Source organism: Aspergillus mulundensis (genome assembly GCF_003369625.1).
Source record: "Aspergillus mulundensis strain DSM 5745 chromosome Unknown scaffold_0, whole genome shotgun sequence".
NCBI lineage: Eukaryota > Fungi > Ascomycota > Eurotiomycetes > Eurotiales > Aspergillaceae > Aspergillus > Aspergillus mulundensis.
Genome location: NW_020797888.1, coordinates 4,951,448 through 4,975,507, shown reverse-complemented (window position 1 = coordinate 4,975,507; position 24,060 = coordinate 4,951,448). Strand labels below are relative to the sequence as shown.

Here is a 24,060-nt window from a genome sequence, read left to right as displayed (position 1 = left end):
TGGGTCAACGTCAAATCGAAGATCGCACAGGTGACAGTCCGGGGTCGATCTCACCATGGCACCATTGAATAATAATGGTTATCGGCGGCTGCGTCAGGCGTAACCCTGTTGCTATTAATCCTGAAATGACGTAGACATGACATCCCTTAGGTAATATTGGGCTTATCGCTTATCACTTGTTGCACGTGAAACGCGGAATTATGCTCTCCCGAAATCCGATTTTGACCGTGGAGACAAGGCGGTTCCTCGAGGCAGAATTGGGCACCGCCACCAAAGATCCGCCCCCCATATCAACGGAGAGTCATTCTCAATGCCCAAATCTACGCCCTACCAACGAAATAGTCGTTTACTGCATTCTTTTCTGGTTTCATTGCCTTTCGCGATGTTGATTTGCTTTGCTTCTATGAGAATTTCTTTTTGACTTCTAATTTTACCTGCGCCTTAGTTTCGAGCCTTGATTTATCGTCCGCCACAGCCGTCATTAAACGTCCAACATAGTAACGTACATTCGATACTCTCGACCTTGGCCCGAAAATCTTGCTGAGCAAGCTTGAACACATCTCAAGCCTACCTTGAATCAACAAGGGATCAAAGCTTGATAGAATCACTACTGCTACGGGGCCGTGACATTCGTCAATGATACCATCTTCTGCATCCTCAAACTGGGATTTCACCCCGGTGATTAACCTATTGCGATCACCCACATGTCAGAACGAGGGATCGTCGGCATGTAATAGTTTCTCGGATTATCCCCTATCTTCGGTTGCGTCACACGAGATAAGGAAAGATGACGCTGGGACGTCGTCGGACATCAGGGAACGATTCCTGACGCCGAAGCTGGGGGATTTCGGCTCTTTGTGGGAGCTGCTGGGTAACACCGGCGTTTCTGATCCGGAGAGCAAGGAAAATGACACCGCCACTCGACCATCTTTGAAGTCCGAGTTATCAACACAACCCATTACCATTCTCAAACGGCCCAAAGCTTTCGATGCTTCTTCTTTGGCAACTTTAAAGAGCGAGAAGCTTGATGAGATTCATTCATGGCCGAAACCGGCTCGGTTACTGAATAAATCCATTACCATACTCAAACACTCAGACGCTCCCGACGCTCCTTTTTCGACTACTCCAAAGAGCGAGAAGCTCGGTGACACTCGGCCATGGCCGAAAGAACCATGCCCGAAACAGTCTCATGCACAGAGCAAACCCATTACTATACTCAAACAGTCCAAGGTTCCCGACGCTCCTCTTAAGGAAACAGCCGTCCAGCGACGCCGCCATCGGACCAAAGTCAATAAAGATGCTGGCTCATCAGAGAGTAACCTAGAAGGGGAGTCGGATAGTAGTGTTTTTGACCACCCGCTCTCGCAACCTCGGAGCATTCCACCAATGATTCCACCGCAGGTCGGTGTTTCAGGAGCTAGAGCAGGATATCTTGAGACGCCACCATCTTCTTTTGACGAATTAGATGAATTTTTGACTCCGAAGAACATCATCAAATATCCTGCCAGCGCCAGCACTGGCGCACCTGGATTGCAACCACTTGCGTACAAATCCGCACCTGATCAACGACTGGGGATGTTGACGAAGCTTCTGAAGGAATTTCCCGACTATGCTGAGCTTATCGCCGATTCTGGGCGGCCGAAACAATCAAAGAAAATTGATTCGTCTTCTCGTCCAATACACGTGTTTGTCGATATTTCGAATGTATGTTTCACTTCATAGCTTGTTGCATTCTGCTTTACTAATCTGTGGTCTAGATCATGGTAGGTTTTCACGACACGATGAAAATCTCGCGGAATATACCTGTCCAAACCAGGATCCGCCGCTTGCCACTTTCATATCAAAACTTCTCGTTGATATTAGAACGCGGTCGGTCAGCAGCTAAAAAAATTCTCGTTGGCTCGGATCGGATCGCTGCTATAAACGAAAGCGAGGAACTCGGATACGAAGCCAACATTCTCAACCGGGTTCAAAAAATCAAACAGCTCACCCCTCGTCAGGTGAAATTCAGGAGAAATCCTAGGGTAACATCTCGGGACGGCGGCCATGGTTCAGAAACGAACGATGCCCCGGAAGAGCGTTGGGTCGAGCAGGGTGTGGACGAAATTCTACACTTGAAGATATTAGAAAGCCTGTTAGACGCAGATGAGCCGTCAACAATGGTGCTGGCAACGGGAGATGCTGCAGAAGCAGAGTACTCCGGCGGCTTCATGAAGATGGTTGAACGAGCCCTCCAACGTGGCTGGAAAGTCGAGTTGGTTAGCTTCTCTCAGGTGACAAGTTGGGCTTATAAGAAGAAGGAATTCCGTTCTCGGTGGGGGAATCAATTCCGGATTGTTCTCCTGGATGACTACATTGAAGAACTGCTGAAGATTTAGGGTTTCACCAGCTTGTACTACTGGCACTCAGCGTTGTCTTCCTTTCTTGTACCAGCCTATTTAGCTCGTTACTGAGTATCATGAGTGCTGAATCGAAGAATCTCCGAACATCATTCAATAGACCATAGTCGTTAGACCACGTAGAGACAGGTTATTGAACCGTCTTGCTCTGGAGTAGCCCAGTTCCTGTTACGTAGGCGGGGCCCGCGGGGCAGATCTTATCAATCCCAGGCTCCCAGCTACGACCTGCGCGTAAAAACTACCCCCCACCTACTGCTTCAAGCATCAATCAGTTCGTCATGGCCACTTTTATACCTCAAGACATCTATGGCGGCGCCATCAAAGCTATAATACCAGAGCGCTGGCTCGATGCAAGGTCCGAGAGCCCATTACCTTATGCTATGCTCTACTAACCAAATGTCGACCAGCGAGCTCCGCCAAATTCCCGACCATCAAGAACTATTTCTCTCCCCGACTACGCTCTCAAACCTCATCTTCGAAATCAATGAGCGCGTCTCAGAACAAGTAGCTCTCTCCGCTCTCCAAGCAAACCCTAACCCAGACGTCCTCGAATTCCTGGGCTCCACTACTAACAGTGGCCCTCAACCCGTCGATAAAGCGGCGGCGCTGTACCATCTAAACGATATCCGCGACGGCGATGCGGATATTTTGCGCATCGTCACTCCTCCCCAGCAGGTCACCGCCCGGAAAATTCCCCGAGCAAATGTATACAAGGGTATTGCGCAGATGAATTCCTCCACGGCACCGCGCTCCGGAGTTGCACCCTCCATTGGAGGTGCGGCACCGGGCTCGAGCGCTGACGGGAGCTCGGTGTCCAGCGTGAGTGTTCACTATCTGCTTGTTAGGCTCGAGGAGCAGGAGACCGATATGTTGGTTTTCTTTAATGTCCCACATAAGGAGTTTGATGAGAAGGGGGATCCAAGGGGCCTGTCACGAGAGGAGGAATTAGCAGCTGCGATTATCGATGGGCTGGTGGAAAGATTGGAGATTGTGGACTGGGGGCTGTTTGGAGGTTGATGTTTCTTTCTTCTTGTTTCCCTTTTCCTGTGATCTAAGATTTTGGACTGAAAAATCTTTGAATTGGTTTCAATGGTTGAGGTCTGGTGTTGAACAGAAGGAAAGCCCTTGGCTGCAATCTCCGCCAACTGAATTGCTTGGAGGCGGCTTACAAGAATTACTGGGTTACTGGGTATGGTATACGTCCAGTGATGGCATGGGATTTGTGCTAACATTATGTATCAGTTTCACGAACGAGATTCCCGGGTTTTTCTTCGGATTCGCCATCTTACAGAGATACTTGATTAATCCCAGCAAATTGATTTTGAAGCCAGTGATAGCTTCGTGGCTTGATACCAACACTCTCCTTACACTGGCGCCCTTGAATATGACCCAGGCTTCTGTGGATCTGGGGCTCTGGGGTAATCGAGCCAAAAATGAAGGGATACAATACCGTCTCATTCCTCACTAAGACGTCTCAACAAAGTAGGTATGAGAGCAACATTCCTACGCCCGAAAATCAATTTAATGGATCTCTTCCCCAGTTATCGCCCCCCTGGAGCAGTGGAGATCCAGAGTCTTGATTTTCCGTCCGACCATCGATTGAGTGACTGGGTGGGTGAATGGCTGAGTGAATATCTGCAGCAACTTTTCAACTACTCCACTATGCACAATGGTGTGAATGATTGTGTTATTCAATATAAATAGGGGCCAGTCCTGTCATATTTTTGTTCCTCTTCTCACGCTCTTTGCTTTCTCTACTGCTAGACACTCCTTTGCCTTGCTTCTGTATTCGACGTCAAGTCATCATCCAGTCCCCCATCAAGCATACAGCAACCATTCGCTCGTTTTGCAAAGATGAAGTTCATTACTTTGCTCGCATTGTTCCTGTTCAGCTGCCTGGCTGTTGCTATCCCCATTGCAACTGAAACTGTTGCTGTGCCTGAAGAGGTGATCACCGTCTGGGTTGACCAGCATGGACAGACTGTTTCTGTTGAGACCGTTCATCCCACTGCAACTGCTACCGTCAACAATGTTAGTACATTTACATGGTAATAGGTAGAGAAGACACTGACCGAGAAACAGGAACCCACTGCCCTCCATCCCATCCTAGCAATCCCGGACCAAAATGCACCTAATGACCTCGAACCAGCCCTCGCAAGCGACACCAACATCAAGGCAAACACACACCTCGACCCTAAAGGAGGGGACAAGGATTCGTTTCATTCCAAGGATAAGCATGAAGGCCAGCTCTTTGGCATTTCCTACTCCCCCTACAACGCCGACAGCACCTGCAAATCCCAGGACCAGGTAAACAGCGACCTCGACAAGCTCACCCACTACGCCTACGTCCGCATCTACGGCATCGACTGCGACCAGACCAGAAAGGTCATCAACGCCGCGCGCCGCCACAACATGCAAGTCTTCGCAGGCGTCTGGAGCCTCCAAAACCTACACGCGGACCTCAACGCCATCATTGATGCCGCTAGACCTGACCTCTCAACCCTGCACACAATCTCAATCGGCAATGAACTCCTCAACCGCGGCCAGAACTCCGCCGGAGAGGTCACAGCCGCCGTGAACGACGCCCGCGCCTACCTCCGCAGCCTCGGGTACAATGGCCCTGTCGTGACAGTCGACACCTACTCTAAGATATTCGAGCACCCCGAACTCTGCCAGGCCTCCGACTACTGCGCCGCCAACTGCCACGCCTTCTTCGACGCAACACAGACCCACGATAACGCGGGCGCCTATGTCGCTGCTATCTCGCGCCGTCTGTCTGAAATTTCTGGCGGGAAGCGCACGGTAATCACCGAGTCTGGCTGGCCTCATGGAGGACAAAACAACGGACGCGCTGTGCCGTCGTGGGAAAACCATAAGGTGGCCATCGACAGCCTGCGCAAGGCGTTTGGGAACCGTCATGGCGATCTCGTCCTATTCAGTGCGTTTGATGACCTGTGGAAAATCGATAACCAATGGACGTTTGGTGCGGAGAAGTTTTGGGGAATAGAGACGCGTTAGATTTCTTCTTGGATGTTTGGTACTTGGATGTCTTGATCATGCTTGTGACCTTGCTTATGCTCGTGTCATGTCCCTTGTCTTGCAATCGTGTCATACCCTAACTGTTCCATCACCTTCTTGCGTTGCTTTCCTTGTCCCATTACCCGATCTTTTTGGTCAGCTTGCATCTTGATGGGATTACCTAGCTAGACTAGATCTACACCACACCTTACTGCTTCTAGACTACTCTGGTTTTGCGGCTAGACAGTTTGTGTCTTTCTTCAATAGGAAATTAACTTCTCCTTTGACTGCCCAACCGGCTTTGTTCGTAGGACTCAAGTAGTAGTATGTCGTTCATAACAACCAAGGGACCGAGCTGACGAACACACCACTCTCGACAAGAGCAAGGAAAAGAAAACCCCGTTTCCATTAAAAATATAAGCTCTAATAAAACAATGCAACAATGCAAGGCCCACAGCCCGACCAAAGATGAACGAGTAAGACCAAAGTCAGAAGGTAATTATTAGGTATGTGGGCGGGCCGGGCCCCAATCCCGCTGGCTAGGAACGGAAGGAGAAAAGGGCGTATTGTGTACATCCATGAGGTAGGAGGCCAGTCAGTATATAGGTAGGTTCAATGCCGGGGCTCGTCCTATGCGTTTGTGCTTGAGCAAAAGTAAGAAGTAAGCATCCGCCGACGACAAAGTCAATTAGTCTATACAAGAATTGTGGAAGGAAGACGAATAGAAGACGCAAGATCAGGAATGTCGGAGGCGTCAGCGAGCGAGCAAGCGAGAAATTGGGTTGAGACAGCTAGAATCATGGTCGCATTAAGAGTGTCATGACCAACGGAGCAGTCAGGAAGCAGCGCAAATGGAGTTCATCGCAGCTTACTTCCTTCTGCTCAGAACCTTGGTGATGGCATGACGAATAATGGTTCCTGATTTCTCAATCTCCTTCTTCGTCAAGCCGATCGTGACGCACACTTTCAGTGCGGCGGGGACCTTTTGCTTGGGTTCAAAGTTGTCGTCAAGACATTTGAGACGGGTGATTAGGACTCCGTTCGCGAGACACTATTGAGACAAGCCATATTAGTAATGCTCTTGATGAAGCGAATTCAAAGGGATCTCACTTCGTCCACTACATCCTGCAAAACAAACTGCTGGTCCTCTGGAGAAAGTCTCTTTGCGGCAACCACTTCCGGCTTGAGCACAAGGATTAGAATGGGATTCTCCAGTGCACTTGTGCAGCGAACCCAATCACTGCGAGGGTCGAGCTGCGCCCACATAGCCTTTGTGAGGTCTCTCAGATGGGAAATGGTCTCGGGGCTGTTCTGCAAAATGTTGATAGTCGCGCTAGCCGTCGTAGACAGAAGAGCAGGCAATGCAGCAGAGAACGTGTAGGCAGCGGCCGAGATGCGCTGGTGGTGGACAATCTCCTCCGAACCTGCACAGAAACCTCCTCCAGCAACCAATGGGCCGGCCAGCGAACCCACAATCATGTCAACCTCGGCCGCATCCACGTTCTGGTGCTCAGTGATACCACGTCCTGTTCTTCCAAGGACACCAAACGACCATGACTCGTCGAGGATTAGACGGAACTTGTACTTCAACTTGAGCTCGATCTTCGCACTTGTCAACTGTGTAATGTGGAAGGAGGGATAGAAAGTGCACTCACAATCTTGGGCAAGTCGCTCATGTCGCCGTACGACTCGAACAGACCCTCGGTGATGATGAATCGTCGAGTAAGAGGTTTCCGTGCTTGCTCCTTCGTGATCTTGGCCAGAACCCTCTCTAGATCTTCCATATCATTATGATCGTACCACCGGACGATACTCCGAGATATCTGAATACCCTTTCGGATGGCGAAGTTCACACCCCTGTCGGCAACGATAATATCACCTCGCTTCGAGAAGGCCGGAATCACACTTGAGATGGTCGAGAATGCCTGAGAGTACATGATGCAAGACGCTGTGCCAAGGTAGGACGCAACATCTGCCTCCGTCTTCATGTGGACATCCTGAGTACCATAGAAACCGCGAGGACCACAAGGTCCGACACCGTAGTTTCGGAGTGTCTGGATCGCCTTCTCCTTAATGGACTCGTTCGTGTTGAAGTTGTAGAAATTGTAAGAACCAAGGTTCATCACCGTCCGACCGTTCGATAGCTTCGACTTAGGGCCAACTGGACTGTGAGCGTCTTGAGCGTCAGCATGGTAAATATACAGGGGTAAAGGAGAGCTTTAGGCTTCAATACCCTGCAATGACTGGTCTCTTTTCCACCTCCATCTCCTCCAAAGGCGTGGGTTTCCCCACAAGCGGTTCTGGCGTCCATTCGTCAACCAAGTCGTCGATTTCATCTTCCGAGAGCTGGACGACACCGGGCTTGGTGGAATACTTCGGGGCGAGCAGGTAGCGGACGGCGAACAGGAACAGGAACAATTCGACAGCGGAGCGAATGGGATCGTTCTGATAGCTAGATCTTACATAGCGCAGAAAAATGGCTGAGCCAGGAACGCGATGGAAAAGGTTGGCAAGCTCCTGAAGATATTCAGAAAGAAGACGTTGGGTCTCCTGGATATCCATGATGAGTGGAAATCAAGGATTCAAGGAAAGCGCGCACGCTGCGCAGGCGAATGGAAAACCCAAAGAAGGTAGGGAGAAGCTCAAGATAAGAATGGTACCATGGACCCTAGGAGTGACAAACGAGGAGAGAAATGGAAGGGTTGGACTGGAAATCGTGTAGCGGCTGGCGTCTTACGGTGTTTCTTCCGCGGTCTCGATTTCCGAGTAAAGCCGACACGTGACGCGGAGGTTCCTCAAGCATGCTACGAGATATACGACTCAGTACTCAGACGTAGAAAATTTATTAATAAGATAATAATAACGAACGTAGTAAATGGGAATTTGCTAGTCTAATGATTTCACATAATGAACAAAACAAGAATACACCTCGCGGATACAAAACAAGCCGATAGATATTGGATCCATTAAACCTCACAGGAACCACCACGTAGTAGAGATCCCGGCGAGAAGGAGAATAATATGGAAGAAACATAACTGATGGGCTCAAAACAGCGACACCAACGCACTGGATACTTTATACATCTCGTTTCCATGTTCCATATCGAAATAATGTAGCAGAATGTAGTTTGAAGGAACAAGGCAGTCTCTAGTTACCCTCGTAATTCTTGAGGTATGCCGACGGAGACGCAACCGGTTTGAAGCCTTGCGGGAGACCAGAGCCGGTATAGCTGGTGATGGTGTCGTTGTTGTCTTTGTCGATGGGCTGCAAGAGTTCTGAAAGAATACCTGTTCCAAGATCGATATTCATGTCCATGTTCCTGACAATAAGAGGAGCGATCACGAGAACGAGGAACAGAATCAGCATGGCAAAGTACAGTATGGCGAATCGGACAACGCGTCTCTTGCGAAGCTTCGACTGCTTGAGCGAGTAAATAGGAGGGCGGATTTGACGACTGGAGTGTGGAGTTAGAAAACATATAACAATGATAGCAAGAATGGAATATCTTACCTCGGGCGCAGCCAGAAGAGAATGACAGAGTGGAACTTGTCAATGTAAGGAACACAAAGCGCTGGCAACATGATGAACAAGATGAGGTGACCAATGACGAAGTCTGCGGAGAAGTAGCCCAACTCCGTGATCTTGCAGAGGAACTCTCGACCAGGTTGAGACAGTGAGTGCCAACCCATGTTATACCATTTTCCAGTCCACCATGCAATGTTTGACTGATCATGCTTGAATTCTCGAGTCAGGGCAAGCGCAATGATAAGCTTGTAGATGAAGCGTTGGATAGCAGCCATGGCGATCATTCCCAGGACGCACCGGGGCCAGGACCAGTTCTCAAGGAAGAACATAACCTCGAAAATGACAAGCAAGATAATAACGGCAATCGCGTGAGCGATAGCCGCCAGCACGGAACCGAATTTCTTGCAGCACATGCTCAGAAGAGGGCCCATGCAGCATGCCATGCCGAAGAAAACACCAGCGACACCAGCATTGATACCGATCGGTCCAAATGCTACGATCGCAATACGCAACACTGCATTGTAAGGTTTAACCTCCCCGTTATCAGACGTGACACCAGTCCGAGAGTTGATGTAGAAGTATGGAACGATGGTGACACCAACAAGGACCAGAGGAGCCACGATCTCGCTGAAGAAAATGTTGGTGATGCGGGCCCTAGGGACATCGCCTGAACCCTTCTCCGAAGGGACACCGAGCAGCTTGCGCTTGTAACCAGTAATGCGTGTACGGGACAGACGGCAGAAGCCAATCCACGACGATGCGTGAGAGCGGGAGTTACCACGTGATAGCCATCGAATGTAGTCGCGGTAATCAATGAAGAAGTCGTTCCAGGCAAACTGGTGAGGGTTGAAAAGGAACGGGGAGATGCAGAGGGCGAGAAGAGAAACCCAGAACCAAATGAGAGAAGCAGTCCAGGTGGTGGAAGTCGAGAAAAGCAGCATGATCAGCAAACGGAAACCTGTGTAAATTGAAGGCCCCGCAAACCGAGAGTACAGAATTCCGAATGGGATACGAGCAGTGGCGAAACCACGACCGGTAGCGATATAGCGAGCACCGCCAAAAGACAAGTTTTGGTGGACGGCGTTAGAATAGATTTGACAGACAAACACCTCGAACATGAAGGAAAAAGATCCAAAGTGCTTGGCCAGACGCGTTGCCATACGCCACAGTCCCCTCTCGGTCAACTCTTGAACAGCCAATGGAACGAACGAGATGAAGAAAACGATGAAAATCGAGATAACGCATCGGTTGACCCAGTTGATGATAGGCGTGAGAGGGGCACAGAATGTCGGCATGAGAGGATCGGTGACGGGCTTGTCCGAGTCGTAGTCGCAGTTGATGGTTTCGTGCTTCAAGGCTCCCAGGTTGATCAGGACAATCATGAACATTTGCACAGACAACATGATAAACATGTTGTTGACGTGGAATCCAGGGTGAGCATAGTAGAAAGACAGGAACCGGTCAAGGGGCAATTGAGTACCCATGTAATAGTACTCTCTTGACAGCATTTGTTCACCCATACCAGTACCGATCTTGGTAGTGAAGTTGAGAATAGAGCCAAAACCCAGATCACGACCCTTACCACACTGGAAGTACTCGCAGTGCTTAATGCGGCCACCACGAATCATGGCGTTCATACCAGCGTAGATATCCTCGTTAAGGTGTAGACCTTTCTGGGCTTTGGAGATACCACCTCTAGTTGTCATGAAGATACCGTTCAAGAAATCAGGGTGACCATAGTGCAGCTTTCCACCAATCTGAGCAAGTGTACGAGCAAACAGGGTACCGAATGTTTGTTCTTTACCGGCCGCAACATCACCAAGGACACCGATGTTCTCGGAGAAAATGTACTCACGGGCACCAAGAATAGCGACAGGGGTTTCCGAGGAAGTAGCAATACCAGGGGTGTATGGCGAAACATTATCAGTGCTCAGTTCCTCGAACTCGGCAAGAACGCTTCGGATCTTCAAGCACTCTTCAAGATAGTTGTCTTGATTGGCGTCAATGACCTGAATGTACTCTCCACGGTAAAAGATGATCGAGTGGTTTTGGTTGTCGGATTTTCCATCACCAAGGATAGGGTTGCCGGACAGCTGGATCCTGAACTTGGGCTTGCGCATACCGTTCTCGAGCAGCTCACAGTGTCCATCAATCAGGGCGGAGTAGAGACGCGGCTCTTCACCCTCGTTGGCTGGGGGCTCTTCGTCAAGGTAGGCAATCTGAAGATCGGGGTAGGCTCGGAGCAGGAACTCTGTGTTCTCACGTTCTTCCTTGGTGAATTTTGCGTAACGCTGCATAGAGACGCAGATCTTGAACTTGCGACGCGCCATTCTTTCCAGTTCATGCTCTAGCTTCTCAGAGTTTCCACCAAACATCTGAACAACTTCAGGGTTTTCGACGCGGTAGAGCAGCTTGATAGCACGGCTGTAGTTCATCATTCCAGACACAGTTCTGTACAGAGTCTGAGAGCGCAGCGAGGACCAGATACGGGTGCGAAGCGTGTACTCCGGGGCAGCTGACTTGAACCCAATACAATAGAATGGCAAGTCATCGATCTTGCTCTTGGCGGCATCCTTTTCGTTCTTTTCATAGTCTCCGTTGAATTGAGAGGTCTCGTCGGCAAGGATCTTTGTGTCCTTGACGAAGCAATCCCATTCGTGGGGGTGAAGCTGCTTCAAGTATTCCAAGAGTGTGACACGGGAATAAGGCTCATCTTCACGAATGATTTCACGGAGAGAGAGAAGGATCTTTTCACTGTAGTGGGGGATCAAGACGGTGAAGGTGGGCATGTTGTCAACCGGGAGAGGTTCAGGCATCGGGGTCGACAGCGACTGTGCAAAGAACGAGATTCGGCGCTCCGCTTCGCTACCGCGGGGGAAGAACTCCGTCTTGAAAGACTGATCTTCCTGGGAAACGAAGAAAGTAGGTGCTCGAAGAGTTCGCTTGCCTTCTTGCTCGGAGGGAACTTGGTGGTAGAGTAGTTTCTGGACATGGTCGATGGCAAGAAGATGCTCCCTGTACATTGAGATAATGATAGCATTCCAGACCTGAGAGATCAAGACTTTTGGCTTGTACTTGATTTCCATGTCCGTGGTAGCAAGGACCTTCGAGTAGATACGCTTCGGGAGGCGGGAGAAAATGTTTCTCCACGGAGACCAGATAGAGACACCGAGGTAGAACGACCTAGCAACCGAGAAAATGGTGTTGCAGATGATGTACCAGAGATAACTGTCGAGGAAAAACAGCGTCAGGTCCATGAAGAACATGAGTCCAAGAAGAATCTGAGGCTGGTAGTAGCAAATCTTGTCCGTAAGATAGGAAACACCAGCGCAGTTGTGAACATGGTATGGCGATAGGTAGCGAATGGGATCTTTGATGGACAGAGTCAAGAAAAAGTAAGACTCGGCCAATTTCGCACCGAAGACACAGACCCAGAGACCATATGACATCCACATGTCATTTCCTTTTAATCTCGGGAAGCTAGCGGTGAATGTCTGACTCGCAACGTACTGGCGGCCGTGTTTCTTCAGATAACTACCGAACAAGCCGCCAAGGGGCATGATGGAGAAGAAGAAAAACGTGGCAAGCGCGATGAAGAAGTGGACAATACCGACAGCAAGAGCAATCTTGTTATCGACTTTCGATGAAAACCCAAAGACAAAGACACCGGGAGCAAGATTAATGACGAAAACCACGAGGAGGAAGAGCAGGCGTTTGGTAAGATGCTGAGCACCAGCCCAACGTCGAGGAACATACATCCATTCGAAGATTGTCGCCATGATCTGGATGAACGAAACCAGGGCTCCGCCAAAACCAACAGCAGACCAATAATGAGACCCGGGTGGTTTGTTGTTGAGCTGTTGCCTGTAGTTCTTGGTGTAGATGGTAGGAGAGTTGTATGCAGTGAAAAACCAGAAAGCACCCAAGTGAATAACCCAGATACGGTTGAAGTTTGTGACCAGATGAAACCAGGAACGCGTTTCCTTGTATGTTTTGAAGAATACCTTCTTCCAGTTAACTTCCTTGAGCTTCGCCCATCGCTCCGCGGTGGGAATGTCAACGAGTCGGGTCTTGTCCTCCAGCACAATGCGCTCGATTCCCTCTGGGTACCAGAAAAGCTGGTTCATATCATCATATCCAATGATCTGGTTGTGGTCACGCTCACGACGAACGTACTTGCCATCCAAGATCTCATAACCCTGATCGCGGCAATACTGGTATAGAGGAGTGATGATTTCATTGAGATATGTGAACTCCTCAACAGGTTCGACTCGGTTCTGGCACTCAGGCGAGTTGTAGAAGTCGTCGGCACACTTGAAGATGAAGCAAAGACACTCGGGCAAGAACCGGACCTGGTTTGCCTCGCCCCAGCAGAGCAGGAACAACGCGAGTTGGCGCACCCTTTCATGCTGAGACATGCGGTTCATTCGTGTCTTCCACCTATATTCAGCAGCTTCCAGGCTGTTGTCACCTTCCAAGGCCTCAAGAGTACCCTCGACATCCTCGGGATTTTCCTTCGCCTTCTTCTGCGCAGCCTTGCGAGCTTTCCTGGTCTTGCGGTCTGCTTTACCCAGCTTCATGTTCGAGAATCCGACAGCATCGTCGAGATCCAGATGGGCAGCGAAGTACCAACGGCGGTAGTTGGCGTTGTCACCACCAATGTAATCGGCGTGAAGCGACAGAAGCGCCTGATTAGGAGTCATACGGGAGGCACGGGAATCCAACTGCGTCATCAAATGGTCGTACATGTTACGCATGCTGTCCCTTTGGAAACCGAATTTGTTGACCAGATCAATGAAGATGTCTTCGATTTCTTCCTTGGAAACGGGGACTTGACCATCGGAAGCCCAGGCTGGAAATGGCTCTCGGGATCGCTGAGTTGCAGGCAGGCCATTGCCGTAATCCATGCCATACACTGGCGTTGACGCTCCAGAAGACCGGTTACCTCCGTAAGACACTTGCGAGGAAGGAGGGCGGTAACCACCGTAGCCTTGTCCGTACTGGCTATCGGTGTAACTGTTGTACCGTTCGTCTCCGCGTCCGTAATAATCCATGTCGGCAGCACGGGCTGTTTCGGATCTCATGGTGAAGTCACTGAACGTCTCCGATTCTTCTTCGGAGTCACGGCCAGGTCGTCCTCTGCCTTGACCTCCCTGGGCGTAGTACTGGTCACCATAGTACTCGTCGTGATGACCCGCATCGTAGTACCCGCCATCGTGCTGGTAGGCATTGTTGTCCCCGTAGCCACTAGATAAATCAGCAAAACGACCTAGCGGCGTAGTGTACAGGCGGAGTTACCCTCTATCGTAGTAGCCGTCCCCGTAGTCTTGGTTGTCATAATAGCCACCTTGCGCATGGTGGTCCTGACCATGATGGTCATCCTGGTAGTAGGCGTCGCCATGAGCCTGATGGTCATAGCCATCGTCGTAATGGCCTTGCTGGTAGCCCGAACCTTGTGGGTAGCCCGACATTTTGACAAGCGATAATCACTGAGGTCCTCTTGTAGATGTTAGCCCAGGCAGGAAGCGAGGAAACCGTAGCAAGGAGGCCGGACTTACAGCAACAAAGGCCCATTAAAAATTATTCCGATCAAGTTGAAGTAATTATAGCATGGACAGTGCGATTCAGGCGTAGTAGACGAGCAGATCTAAAGATAATGCACCAGGCGCGTCGTGAATATCGTCGATGTTGCAATTGGCGTTCGCTCGAAGGCACCTGGCCTATCCGTGGACCTTTGTAGAAATTATCTCAATCGAAAAGCGAAATGTCGTAATTTTATCTCTTCTATTCGAAGAGATCTCGAACTATTGTCGAGTTTTGCCAAACGAATGGAAGACGAAAGATAACGAGAGGACTTGAAACCTGTTTGAACCGACAGGCAGGGGAACCGCGGTCTCGCGCCTCCTCTTCTTTCCCCGAACGAAGGCAGAAGGAAGGAAGGGGAGTACGGTCCTGGTCGATAAGCTTTTTAGAGTACAAACAATGAAAAGAGCGGACTGTGACTCAAAAAGCAACTGAAGGAAAAAGTGAAGCCTCGTAAAGAAGGAAAGGGAACCAAGCGAAGGACGAAGGGAGGGAGTAGTTAGTTGGACGGTCAGCGAGAGTGAAAAGGGAATCGATTGTCCAACAGGGAAAATCGGACTGGCTGGCCTGCTTGAGAGGGGGCTGTGGCTATTTTGGGCGCTGGATCTGCGAATTTACCGTCCTGATACGCTGAACGGGCCGATTTCTGTGGCCTATGCGTATTTGTCTGTCATTCTGTGTACTGAAAATACGGCTGGGGATTCCGCGTAATCCCAGTGTTAAACACGACTCGCAGGTGCCACTCTCTAGTGTTTACTTGTTTTATGTGCTGCTACAGAGTATCGACTCAAACTTGGACAAGATCAAGGTTGCTGCTCACAACTTGGATTTCGCTGGTTGTGGCAACTTGGTGTCATCGTACATGTACCTACATGATGGCTGTCATGCCTGCCCACCGCCACCCCGCGAGGCCATACTGAGGTCTGTGAACCGTGGAGGCTTCTCGCTTGAGAGCATGTGTGTCAATTTTCAAGTTATGTATCGCTTTTGGTGGGTTTACCAACAAATAACTCGAAGAGTGCGAGACAGATTCCATGGAAGTCGCCGGGCGCCCCTGAGTAGACCCGCTGTCTGCCAGTCCGGCCAATGATCAGAAGTCACACCATACGCCGTTGGGTCAGTGTTACGAGCTTTGTTACCACCAGTATTCGGAGCTGGTATGCAGGGGCTCGCTATCATTCTCAACAATCAGATTGCCATACAACAACATTCAACAGACAATCCGACCCAAGGCTAATGATTGTGACTGGCAGCGAGAACGTGGGGTATTAACTGACAAAATAAGCCAAGATGTTGAGTACCTATGCCGGCCGTGAGTCTGTAGTGTCGCTTACTCTCCCAGCCAAAGCAAGACCTTGATATTAGCTCCATGGAAAGAGCTCCCCTCAGCCGTCGGCAGTACATACATCTGTCTACCTTCTATTCATAGATAGAGATTTAAGCACCAGCACCCTGGTTGATCATCATGCTCCTGGGTCGCATGAATCCTCGAGGACCTCGACTATCCGTGCTGCCATAGGTACTGCATAGAGCCGTGGATGAACTCTGTACTATACGGCCGAAATTTGAATAAAGTAGGCGTATTTTAACAGAAACCAATAGATGTAGCCCAGACAGCCTCCACAATCCGATTCCATGATCTCATCAGCACAAATAAAATGCGTTGCCTGAAATTAAGCAGCCCCACTGTGGCCGCCACTGCTTACACTCCGTAGTCTCTGAAGGATGAAGTGGCACTGTGGCTTCAGGTTTGCGTTTGATCGCCCGCAATATAGAAGCGCAGGAAGCTTCCAAGTTTCTCGCAAACGAGGACAAGCCACGAAGACGTTGGCAGCCGGGACAGGCTGACAGCACTACTCAAAGATGGGAGGCCATTTGTCAAGCGCGATGGTGGCTTTTGATTGCTTTTTCTTGTCCCCTGAAGGAGTCGTTATCTAAGGTGTATAGGCCCCGCAGTTTGAAACTCACTGCACGGAGTTCAGAAGCTGACTGTGCTTCACTTTGATAAGACTCCGTCAGAACTCAAAGGAATTTCTGCATAGACGCTGCCAGTCTACGGATGTGCAGTGTAGATGCTCTATATATAAGGAGCCGGCAAGGTTCTCTAGGCTGAATATCTCGGTCACTGACAAACTGACAGTCAAATTTCCAGCTTCCAGATCTTGATCTCCATACATAAGCCCGTTCCTTGTTCTTAAATCCGCTTGTTCTGCGGCGGATCCGTTGATGGCGTAGGCTCCCACGTCAATCCTGGCCAGACCATGACCGCTAGTATCTCGTGTATTTCTCAACTCCATGCTGTATAATAAGTATTGTTCTTCGGCCAGATTTTCGGTGGCGGGTATTCGCCCGAGCTAAAGGGATGCCGACTTCCATCAGGCGAGCCGCGAGCTAGAGTACATGGCCAGGAACCTACTTATCTATCTTTTGCTGGTGATTTTGATGTCTCTGGGATAATACCACTCAATGCTGGATGGGCTCACACTCTGTATTAAAAGACCAAGATGTATGTATCTATGCACAATGACTCGCAAATCCAATTCCGGCGTGATCCGGCCCGTATGCAAAGGCCGTAAGATTCAAATGCTGGGACGACGATGATCCATCGAGTCCAGGTGCTTATTGGAGGATCAGGGCAATTCACTGTTTCAGGATGTAGACCCGGGGCCAATCCCAAAACAGGGGTGGCGGGATGGTGGCGAGTGCTCAGTGCATAGCTGCCGGTGGTTGAGGTCTCGAGGATTCCATGGGCCGGTTGAAAAGGGGCTGCGGATATACACTCCTGCTGGCCAATTCTAGACGTATTTCCAGCCCGGCTTTAAAGCTTGAATGGAAGATACAATAATATCCATGGAGACGGGTGGCCGTTGAAAATTAACAGACCGAGGCCCATTTTCCCAGCTATGGTGTCACGTGCCATTACCGTGCATAACATCGGCTTATGCAGTGGATAAATTTGCTGTCGGAACCTTCATGATTTCTTGGCACGGTCCATCTTTAGACAACCTATCGCTTTCATCATGCTTATCAGTTCTCGGAGATACCCTGGTTTTCGGGTTACCTCGCTGCCAATTTCTCAAGTTGATTGTTTCTCAAATCTTTGGCGTCGGCTGAATGTCTGAAGGCGACGTGACCACCCAGTCGAGCATGGATTGACTCCCTAACAGGATCACCACTTCCTTTACTGGTTGAGCCATCCAGAGTCTACCGGAGGAGCATCTGAACCATGATCTCACAGCACAGCCATCTTGCCACAGCACCTGAGCCTTGAGGGCACAGGCATGATGCAGCTTCGCCAGGAACATTATTCGAAGATCGGTGGAGAGCCATCTGCATAGTGGAGCTGTTTCAGGTCGATCCCTTACCCTGGGTCTGGAGTCAGGGACCTGCCGCTACGGAGTACATTATGGCCACAAGATATCTATAGTCTACACCTAAGGCTCAGCAAGAGAATCGAGACGCCTCAGATACTTCATCCAATTCTGGAACTTACTCTGCAGCCCAGAGCCGGAAAGTGCATCATTTATTAACCGGGTATCTATGTCATTGAGACCAAGCCATCAAGCAAAATCGGGACGAGGGTCTTTATTTTGATAACAACGAACCCAACCGTATCTTCACATGCTTGTCATCATCGAACAGTTGCCTTGCTCCTGGGGAGTAGACCGCGTTACCCAGTGATGTCCCTCGGCTTTCGAGGAATCGAGTCGTCTCTGAGAGAATGAGACAGGCGGCAATCCTAGTCGCGACATGACTATCCCAATAACCTATTTATATACTTGAGTACTCGAGTGACGAGAGAATAAGCTTTGCTTGGACCCTTCTCCCCCTGAATCTCGAAGCCCGTGGACCCAGCTTGCGCGTTGTTATGCCTTTCGACTTCAGGGCTATCCCGTCGTGGGGAAGTCTCACCGTGGTTTGCCAAATGATAGCCCTCAGAGATGCACATCACCGAAAATCGCCTGCGATCAACCTCTCGTTATTCCGCTGCAAGCACGCAAGAGTGGACATGGTCTCAGTAAATCAGCGAATTCGCCGTAGGAGTGGGCGGTCCCTGAGGCTTACCCTGCAGCCTGGGGTCCCCGTTGGCGAAGTATGAAATGCTTCTCTGCCCTGAGACCCTTCTCTGACTTCTGTTTTCTCGCCATTCTCTCGAGAATCGACATTCCTTTACTCGCCCACTTGTTCTACTTGATTTTAATGCTACTTTACCTATACGCTCACTTCCGTCTACAGTCCATCGCACCTTCCATTCCTTTTTTAGTAACGCTGGTCTTGCGCGCCACTCTTTCCATCAGTTACAACCATACCCGAACGACGAGTCCTGGCTCTGCGATCGCATCTTTACTTGATCCTCGTATGACCAATAGTGTTTCGACATGAAGTTTTCTAGCATTCTTGCGGGCGCGGCCCTCTTCGCCAGTAGCGTTCTTGCCGCTGACCTGGACCCTATCGTCATCAAGGTACGACTACATTTGTACTCTTCCATAGTCTGGAGATGAGGTAGCTGACTTACCCAGGGTTCCAAATTCTTCTACAAGAGCAACGACACCCAATTGTATGGCATTCCTCTCTATGAACAACAACGCAGAGTCGCACTGACCTGAGTCCCAGCTACATTCGTGGTGTCGCCTATCAACGTGAGCCACCCTGACCGCGGTCCATCACTGATATCTGTTATGGCTAACGAATGCAGAGGAATATTCCGGTCCCAAGTCTGGCACCAACAACTACAAAGACCCACTCGCCGACGCCGATGCATGCAAGCGCGATGTTCCTTACCTTCAGAAGCTCAATGCAAACGCCATCCGTGTCTACGCCATTGACCCCACGGCTGATCACAAGGAGTGTATGAGCCTCCTTAGTGATGCTGGGATTTATGTTATTGCGGACTTGTCGTCTCCTTCAGAGTCCATTGTCCGTAACGACCCTAAGTGGGACTACGATCTGTACAAGCGCTACGCATCTGTTGTCGACGAGCTTTCCCAGTACAGCAACGTTATTGGATTCTTCGCAGGTAACGAAGTGTCGAACAACCCCAAGACCACCGATGCCAGCGCCTTCGTCAAGGCCGCTGTGCGTGATATGAAGCGCTATATCAAGGCCAAGAACTACCGCACAATGGGTGTTGGTTATGCTACCAACGATGACTCGTCTATCCGTGTGGACATGGCGAACTATTTCAACTGCGGCGAGAAGGAAGATACAATCGACTTTTGGGGATACAATGTTTACTCCTGGTGTGGTGACTCCAACTACGAGAAGTCTGGCTATAAGTCTCGTACAGAGGAGTTCAAAGATTACTCTATTCCTGTGTTCTTTGCTGAGTACGGTTGCAATGCTGTCACCCCCCGCAAGTTTACCGAAGTGGAGGCTCTCTATGGTGACAAGATGGCCGACGTCTGGTCCGGCGGTATTGTCTACATGTACTTCCAGGAGGAAAACAACTACGGTATGTCTCTTTAGCCTAGTTTCCTTCTACTCTCTGACATCGCCTAGGTCTGGTCTCTATCGACAACGGCAAAGCCAAGACCCTTGAAGACTACAGCTACCTCTCCAAGCAGCTCGCCTCGGCCACGCCCACCGGCACCAAGAAAGCCGAGTACAACCCCACGAACACCGCCCTTCAGTCATGCCCGACCAACGGCAAGAACTGGCTCGCCGCCGCCTCTCCTCTGCCTCCTTCCCCCAACTCAGACCTCTGCAGCTGCATGGAAAAAAGTCTCACATGTGTTGCCAAGTCCGACATCTCCGGCAAGAAGCTCTCCTCCACTTTCAGCACCGTTTGTGGCTATCAGGATGGCAAGTTCTGCGAAGGAGTTACTGGTAATGCCACTTCTGGAGAGTACGGCGCCTACAGTGTCTGCACGCCCGAGCAGCAGCTCTCTTTTGCCATGAACCAGTACTACGAGGACCAGGCCGATCAAGGCAATGGCCAGAATGCCTGTGACTTCGACGGTGCCGCTACGAGCCAGAGTACCAGTGAGCCGACGGCAGCATGCTCATCTTTGCTAAGCGAAGCGGGATCTGATGGGAAGGGGTCTGTCAAGGCTTCACCTACCGCTGCTAACGCTGGGTCTGGCGGGGTTGCTGTTGCTGACACCTCTGATGGTGCTGCATTTACTTTGGCTCCCGGAAGTGTTCATGTTGGTGTCTTCCAGATCGGTGCCTACATTACCACGGCTATGTTTGCCGGTGCTGCTATGATTCTATTGTAGATTGGGGAATTTTGATTGACCATGTCTACGCGCCACACTGCAGGCCAGCGCCGTATGGTGATTAGACTACGAATGTCTAGTGTATTCTATTGCTCAATCGCTCGTTATCATGTATACCTGGCTTTTTGATACATGACCCAAGTCACTTTCATCTAATTCTCTCTGCACGTGAAACGATCACTGCTTGTTAGTATTATCTTGTAATTTATTGCGAGCCAGGCTACGGAGTACAGTGGTTATCAATACTAACTTATCAGATGAGTACTGAGTTGAACTTGTGATTGTATTTTGTCGCGATGTTTATTGTTCGCATACCCTTGAAAAGCCATTTGGCAATAGGCGGGCCCTTATACTCCAGTGTTTATTCCATCACTCTGCTGTGGTTTATCTTAGTTTGTTGGCTGCCATGAACCAAAATATATACCTGCAAAATATATACCTGCCGTCACCACTTGACATCAACATTGCACCGAAAACACAGCATACAATATAAGCAAACAGAATCTGGATCCAACTTATGTCCAGCTTATGACACAAGGAGACGATCTCAACTTGATTCCCGTTCTCGATTCAACTCACCGTGACTTACTATGGGGGCGCCGGAGAGGTGCTCGTAGAACTTAGCGATCAGCCACAGCCAGGGAAGGACAGCCAGCGCAACGCCAAATGAGCAAAGAGCCCCGGTCTGTATCCAAGATCCACAAATTCAATTGGTCATTAACTTGAAGGACAACCTATTACGGAGTACTGCATGGGTGGATGGCGGCTATCTGCAGCGGGATCGGGTGTTTTTGTGTTGCCGTGCCAACCGCGATCTCCATGGACAGCTTCACTTCCAACGACGGACCACGATTCTTCTCGAGTGGGTTGTTTCTGCAGCTTCGAATCTGCAGCAAAGTCGATAGTCGGCCAAAGGATAAGTCGATACTCTGACACCACCAACCCAGCCGGAGCGACTCGCCAACTGCCAAAATGGCTCGCCTCAACACTAGGAACCAGACTAAACAGGAGGAATGCCACAGGACGAGACCGCAGCGCCTGACTGAACGATATGTTTCGCCTCCGCCACCAACAACCAAGGAGCGCTGCAGGGAGCCACAATTGGCACGCACAATGATGATGCCCGGGAGGACGCTGTTTGACGAGGAGCCAACAGAAAGACCACGATTGGTGCGGAGCAAGACAACAAGGACCAGGACAAAGACGCTCTCTGAGCAGACCTTTGATATATTTGCTGATAGTGATGGGACAACCGAGCGAGACACGCCCAAGGCGAAGAAATCAACGCCCTTAAAGCTAGCACGCACCAACTCCATGATTTTGCCCGTTCCACAGCAGCCCAGGGCTCGGACAAGTCGCAAATCAGAACTATACAACTATGACAAGGAGAACGATCCGCTAGAAGAAGAGTTGGATCCAGAGCCAACATCGCTCTCTAGAAATCCGTCTGATGCGTCTTCGACAAGACGGTCACCAACGAGGGGTAGAACCACGCAGCAGTTTACGGGTTACCGACAGCCTCAACAGGACTCGGCAGATGAGGATGAGGTTGAGAATGAGAGTGATAACAGCTACAACTCGCTCGATGAGTTTATTGTCAGTGACAATGACGAGCCGAGCTACCATGAAACATCAAACGATGAATCTGAGGAAGAAGAGGAACACAAGGTCTCGCCACCACCAACACAAAGGAGGAGGTTGATAAGGGGTAGACGACAAAATCCTACACTCGATCTGGAGAATACTTTGCGTGAGTCCTCAAAACGACCTGACCTTCGTCTTGAGCCATCAGTGCCAGCCACTATCACGATACCGTCTCCGAAGCTGGATAGTGTCTCCAGAAAACTATTCCAGAACGACACCGACGTGTCCGACAAGATGCACCGTTTGAATTTGGAGGACAGTGATCCCTCCTCACAGCTTCAGAATGACCTGTTCGGGTAAGTCCTACCGCCCTCAGAGGCCCAGTGCTTGACATACTAAGTACAAACAGAGTGACAGCTGAGCTGGAATCACCATCTTCAACACCCCGTAAGGATTCTGCATTCCAGACACCGCCGCCCAGCCCATCGAAGGGCGTTCTACGGTCTCCGACCAAGAGCAAGATCCAAATACCACCAACTCCCTATCGTGAAAGCACCGACGCCTTTTGGAGCTCCGAGGTCACCAACAGCTGGATCGATGAGCACTCTCCGCGCAAGGTGAACCTACTATTGCAGGAGTTTGACGAGTCTGACTGTGACTCCGAAGCCATGCCCAAACCATCAGAGGTTAAGAAGCCAGTCAAGACCCCTAGCAAGACGGCCTTGAAGAAAGCAGAAACCGAAGCAAAGAAAGCCGCACTCGCGCGCAAAAAGTCTTTCGACAACAGGAAAGCTACCCTCGCAGAAGACTTTTTGAGAGTGCTCGACGACCATGTCTCTGACGGCAAAGTCCAACGCCTCTCAGCAGCAACCGGCGGTGTTCGTATCGTCTGGAGCAAGACGCTCCAGACAACGGCCGGGCGTGCAAGCTGGAAACGAGATCGGTCCATAGTCTCTAGTCGGTCCACGTCCCCAGCCGATTCCTCATCAGGCAGTGAGGCGCCATCAGTGACCACGAAGCACTATGCTACCATTGAGCTGGCGGAAAAGATCATCGACGACGAGGACAGACTGCTTAATACCCTGGCTCACGAGTACTGCCACCTCGCCAACTACATCGTGTCAGACGTCCGCGACCAACCCCACGGCACCAGCTTCAAGGCATGGGGAAGGAAATGCAAGGAAAGGCTAAAAGACCACCCTGTCTACGGTGGACGGATCGAGGTGACCACGAAGCACAGTTACAAGATCGACTACAAGTACGTATGGACCTGCGTCGACTGTTGCCAGAACTACGGCCGCCACTCAAAGAGCATCGACCCTGGAAAACACAGATGCGGCAAATGCAAGGGTCTGCTGCAGCAGATCAAGCCTAAGCCCAGGAGCGCCTCGCCTAGGAAGAAGCAGCCTTCTCCTGTTGCTGCGGTGGGTGACATGACCAAGGGCTTGGAGATTATCGATTTGGACCAGTGAGGTGCAGCAGTATAGCGAGTGCCTCTGGAAAGGTCTGCATGTGGTCTGGTGTGGTTTCTTTCAATTTACTTGGAGTTCGTTGGAGCTTATGGCGCCCTGAAGCGAGGTTGAGCCTTGAGGGGTTTCTTCTTTTTATTTTGTCACCCTCTTTTCATTTTGTCACCCACCCTCAACGATCTTTATGAAATGTCTCCAAGAGAAATAATTGGTGTATTTGATGTACATATCTTCTTGAAATAGTAATACAAAGCCAGATCATC

The 24,060-nt window shown here is 50.2% G+C and overlaps 7 protein-coding genes across 7 annotated transcripts; 5 read left to right on the top strand and 2 right to left on the bottom strand.

The window, feature by feature from the left end:
• Nucleotides 1-636: 636 nt before the first annotated feature.
• On the top strand, nucleotides 637-2,378 carry DSM5745_01360 (NYN domain-containing protein; the record flags this gene model as incomplete). Its single annotated transcript, XM_026743376.1, has 2 exons — nucleotides 637-1,704; nucleotides 1,758-2,378. The coding sequence occupies 2 exons, from the start codon at nucleotides 637-639 to the stop codon at nucleotides 2,376-2,378; spliced, it is 1,689 nt and encodes a 562-aa protein (XP_026609221.1).
• A 299-nt stretch (nucleotides 2,379-2,677) lies between these two features.
• On the top strand, nucleotides 2,678-3,416 carry mog1 (Ran GTPase-binding protein MOG1; the record flags this gene model as incomplete). Its single annotated transcript, XM_026743375.1, has 2 exons — nucleotides 2,678-2,754; nucleotides 2,807-3,416. 2 exons carry the CDS (start codon nucleotides 2,678-2,680, stop codon nucleotides 3,414-3,416), a joined length of 687 nt encoding a protein of 228 aa, XP_026609220.1.
• An 837-nt stretch (nucleotides 3,417-4,253) lies between these two features.
• scw4 (putative cell wall glucanase (Scw4)) lies at nucleotides 4,254-5,417 on the top strand (the record flags this gene model as incomplete). The annotated part of the gene is made up of 2 exons (XM_026743374.1): nucleotides 4,254-4,430; nucleotides 4,482-5,417. 2 exons carry the CDS (start codon nucleotides 4,254-4,256, stop codon nucleotides 5,415-5,417), a joined length of 1,113 nt encoding a protein of 370 aa, XP_026609219.1.
• An 868-nt stretch (nucleotides 5,418-6,285) lies between these two features.
• On the bottom strand, nucleotides 6,286-7,979 carry lcbA (serine C-palmitoyltransferase subunit lcbA; the record flags this gene model as incomplete). The annotated part of the gene is made up of 4 exons (XM_026743373.1): nucleotides 6,286-6,468; nucleotides 6,528-7,019; nucleotides 7,073-7,583; nucleotides 7,651-7,979. The coding sequence occupies 4 exons, from the start codon at nucleotides 7,977-7,979 to the stop codon at nucleotides 6,286-6,288; spliced, it is 1,515 nt and encodes a 504-aa protein (XP_026609218.1).
• A 586-nt stretch (nucleotides 7,980-8,565) lies between these two features.
• On the bottom strand, nucleotides 8,566-14,414 carry DSM5745_01356 (1,3-beta-glucan synthase; the record flags this gene model as incomplete). The annotated part of the gene is made up of 3 exons (XM_026743372.1): nucleotides 8,566-8,872; nucleotides 8,929-14,190; nucleotides 14,242-14,414. The coding sequence occupies 3 exons, from the start codon at nucleotides 14,412-14,414 to the stop codon at nucleotides 8,566-8,568; spliced, it is 5,742 nt and encodes a 1,913-aa protein (XP_026609217.1).
• A 4,491-nt stretch (nucleotides 14,415-18,905) lies between these two features.
• On the top strand, nucleotides 18,906-20,744 carry DSM5745_01355 (glycoside hydrolase family 72 protein; the record flags this gene model as incomplete). Its single annotated transcript, XM_026743371.1, has 5 exons — nucleotides 18,906-18,989; nucleotides 19,047-19,084; nucleotides 19,141-19,166; nucleotides 19,223-19,978; nucleotides 20,026-20,744. The coding sequence occupies 5 exons, from the start codon at nucleotides 18,906-18,908 to the stop codon at nucleotides 20,742-20,744; spliced, it is 1,623 nt and encodes a 540-aa protein (XP_026609216.1).
• Nucleotides 20,745-21,716: 972 nt separating this feature from the next.
• Nucleotides 21,717-23,800, top strand: DSM5745_01354 (uncharacterized protein; the record flags this gene model as incomplete). The annotated part of the gene is made up of 2 exons (XM_026743370.1): nucleotides 21,717-22,684; nucleotides 22,738-23,800. The coding sequence occupies 2 exons, from the start codon at nucleotides 21,717-21,719 to the stop codon at nucleotides 23,798-23,800; spliced, it is 2,031 nt and encodes a 676-aa protein (XP_026609215.1).
• Between the last annotated feature and the right edge of the window lie 260 nt (nucleotides 23,801-24,060).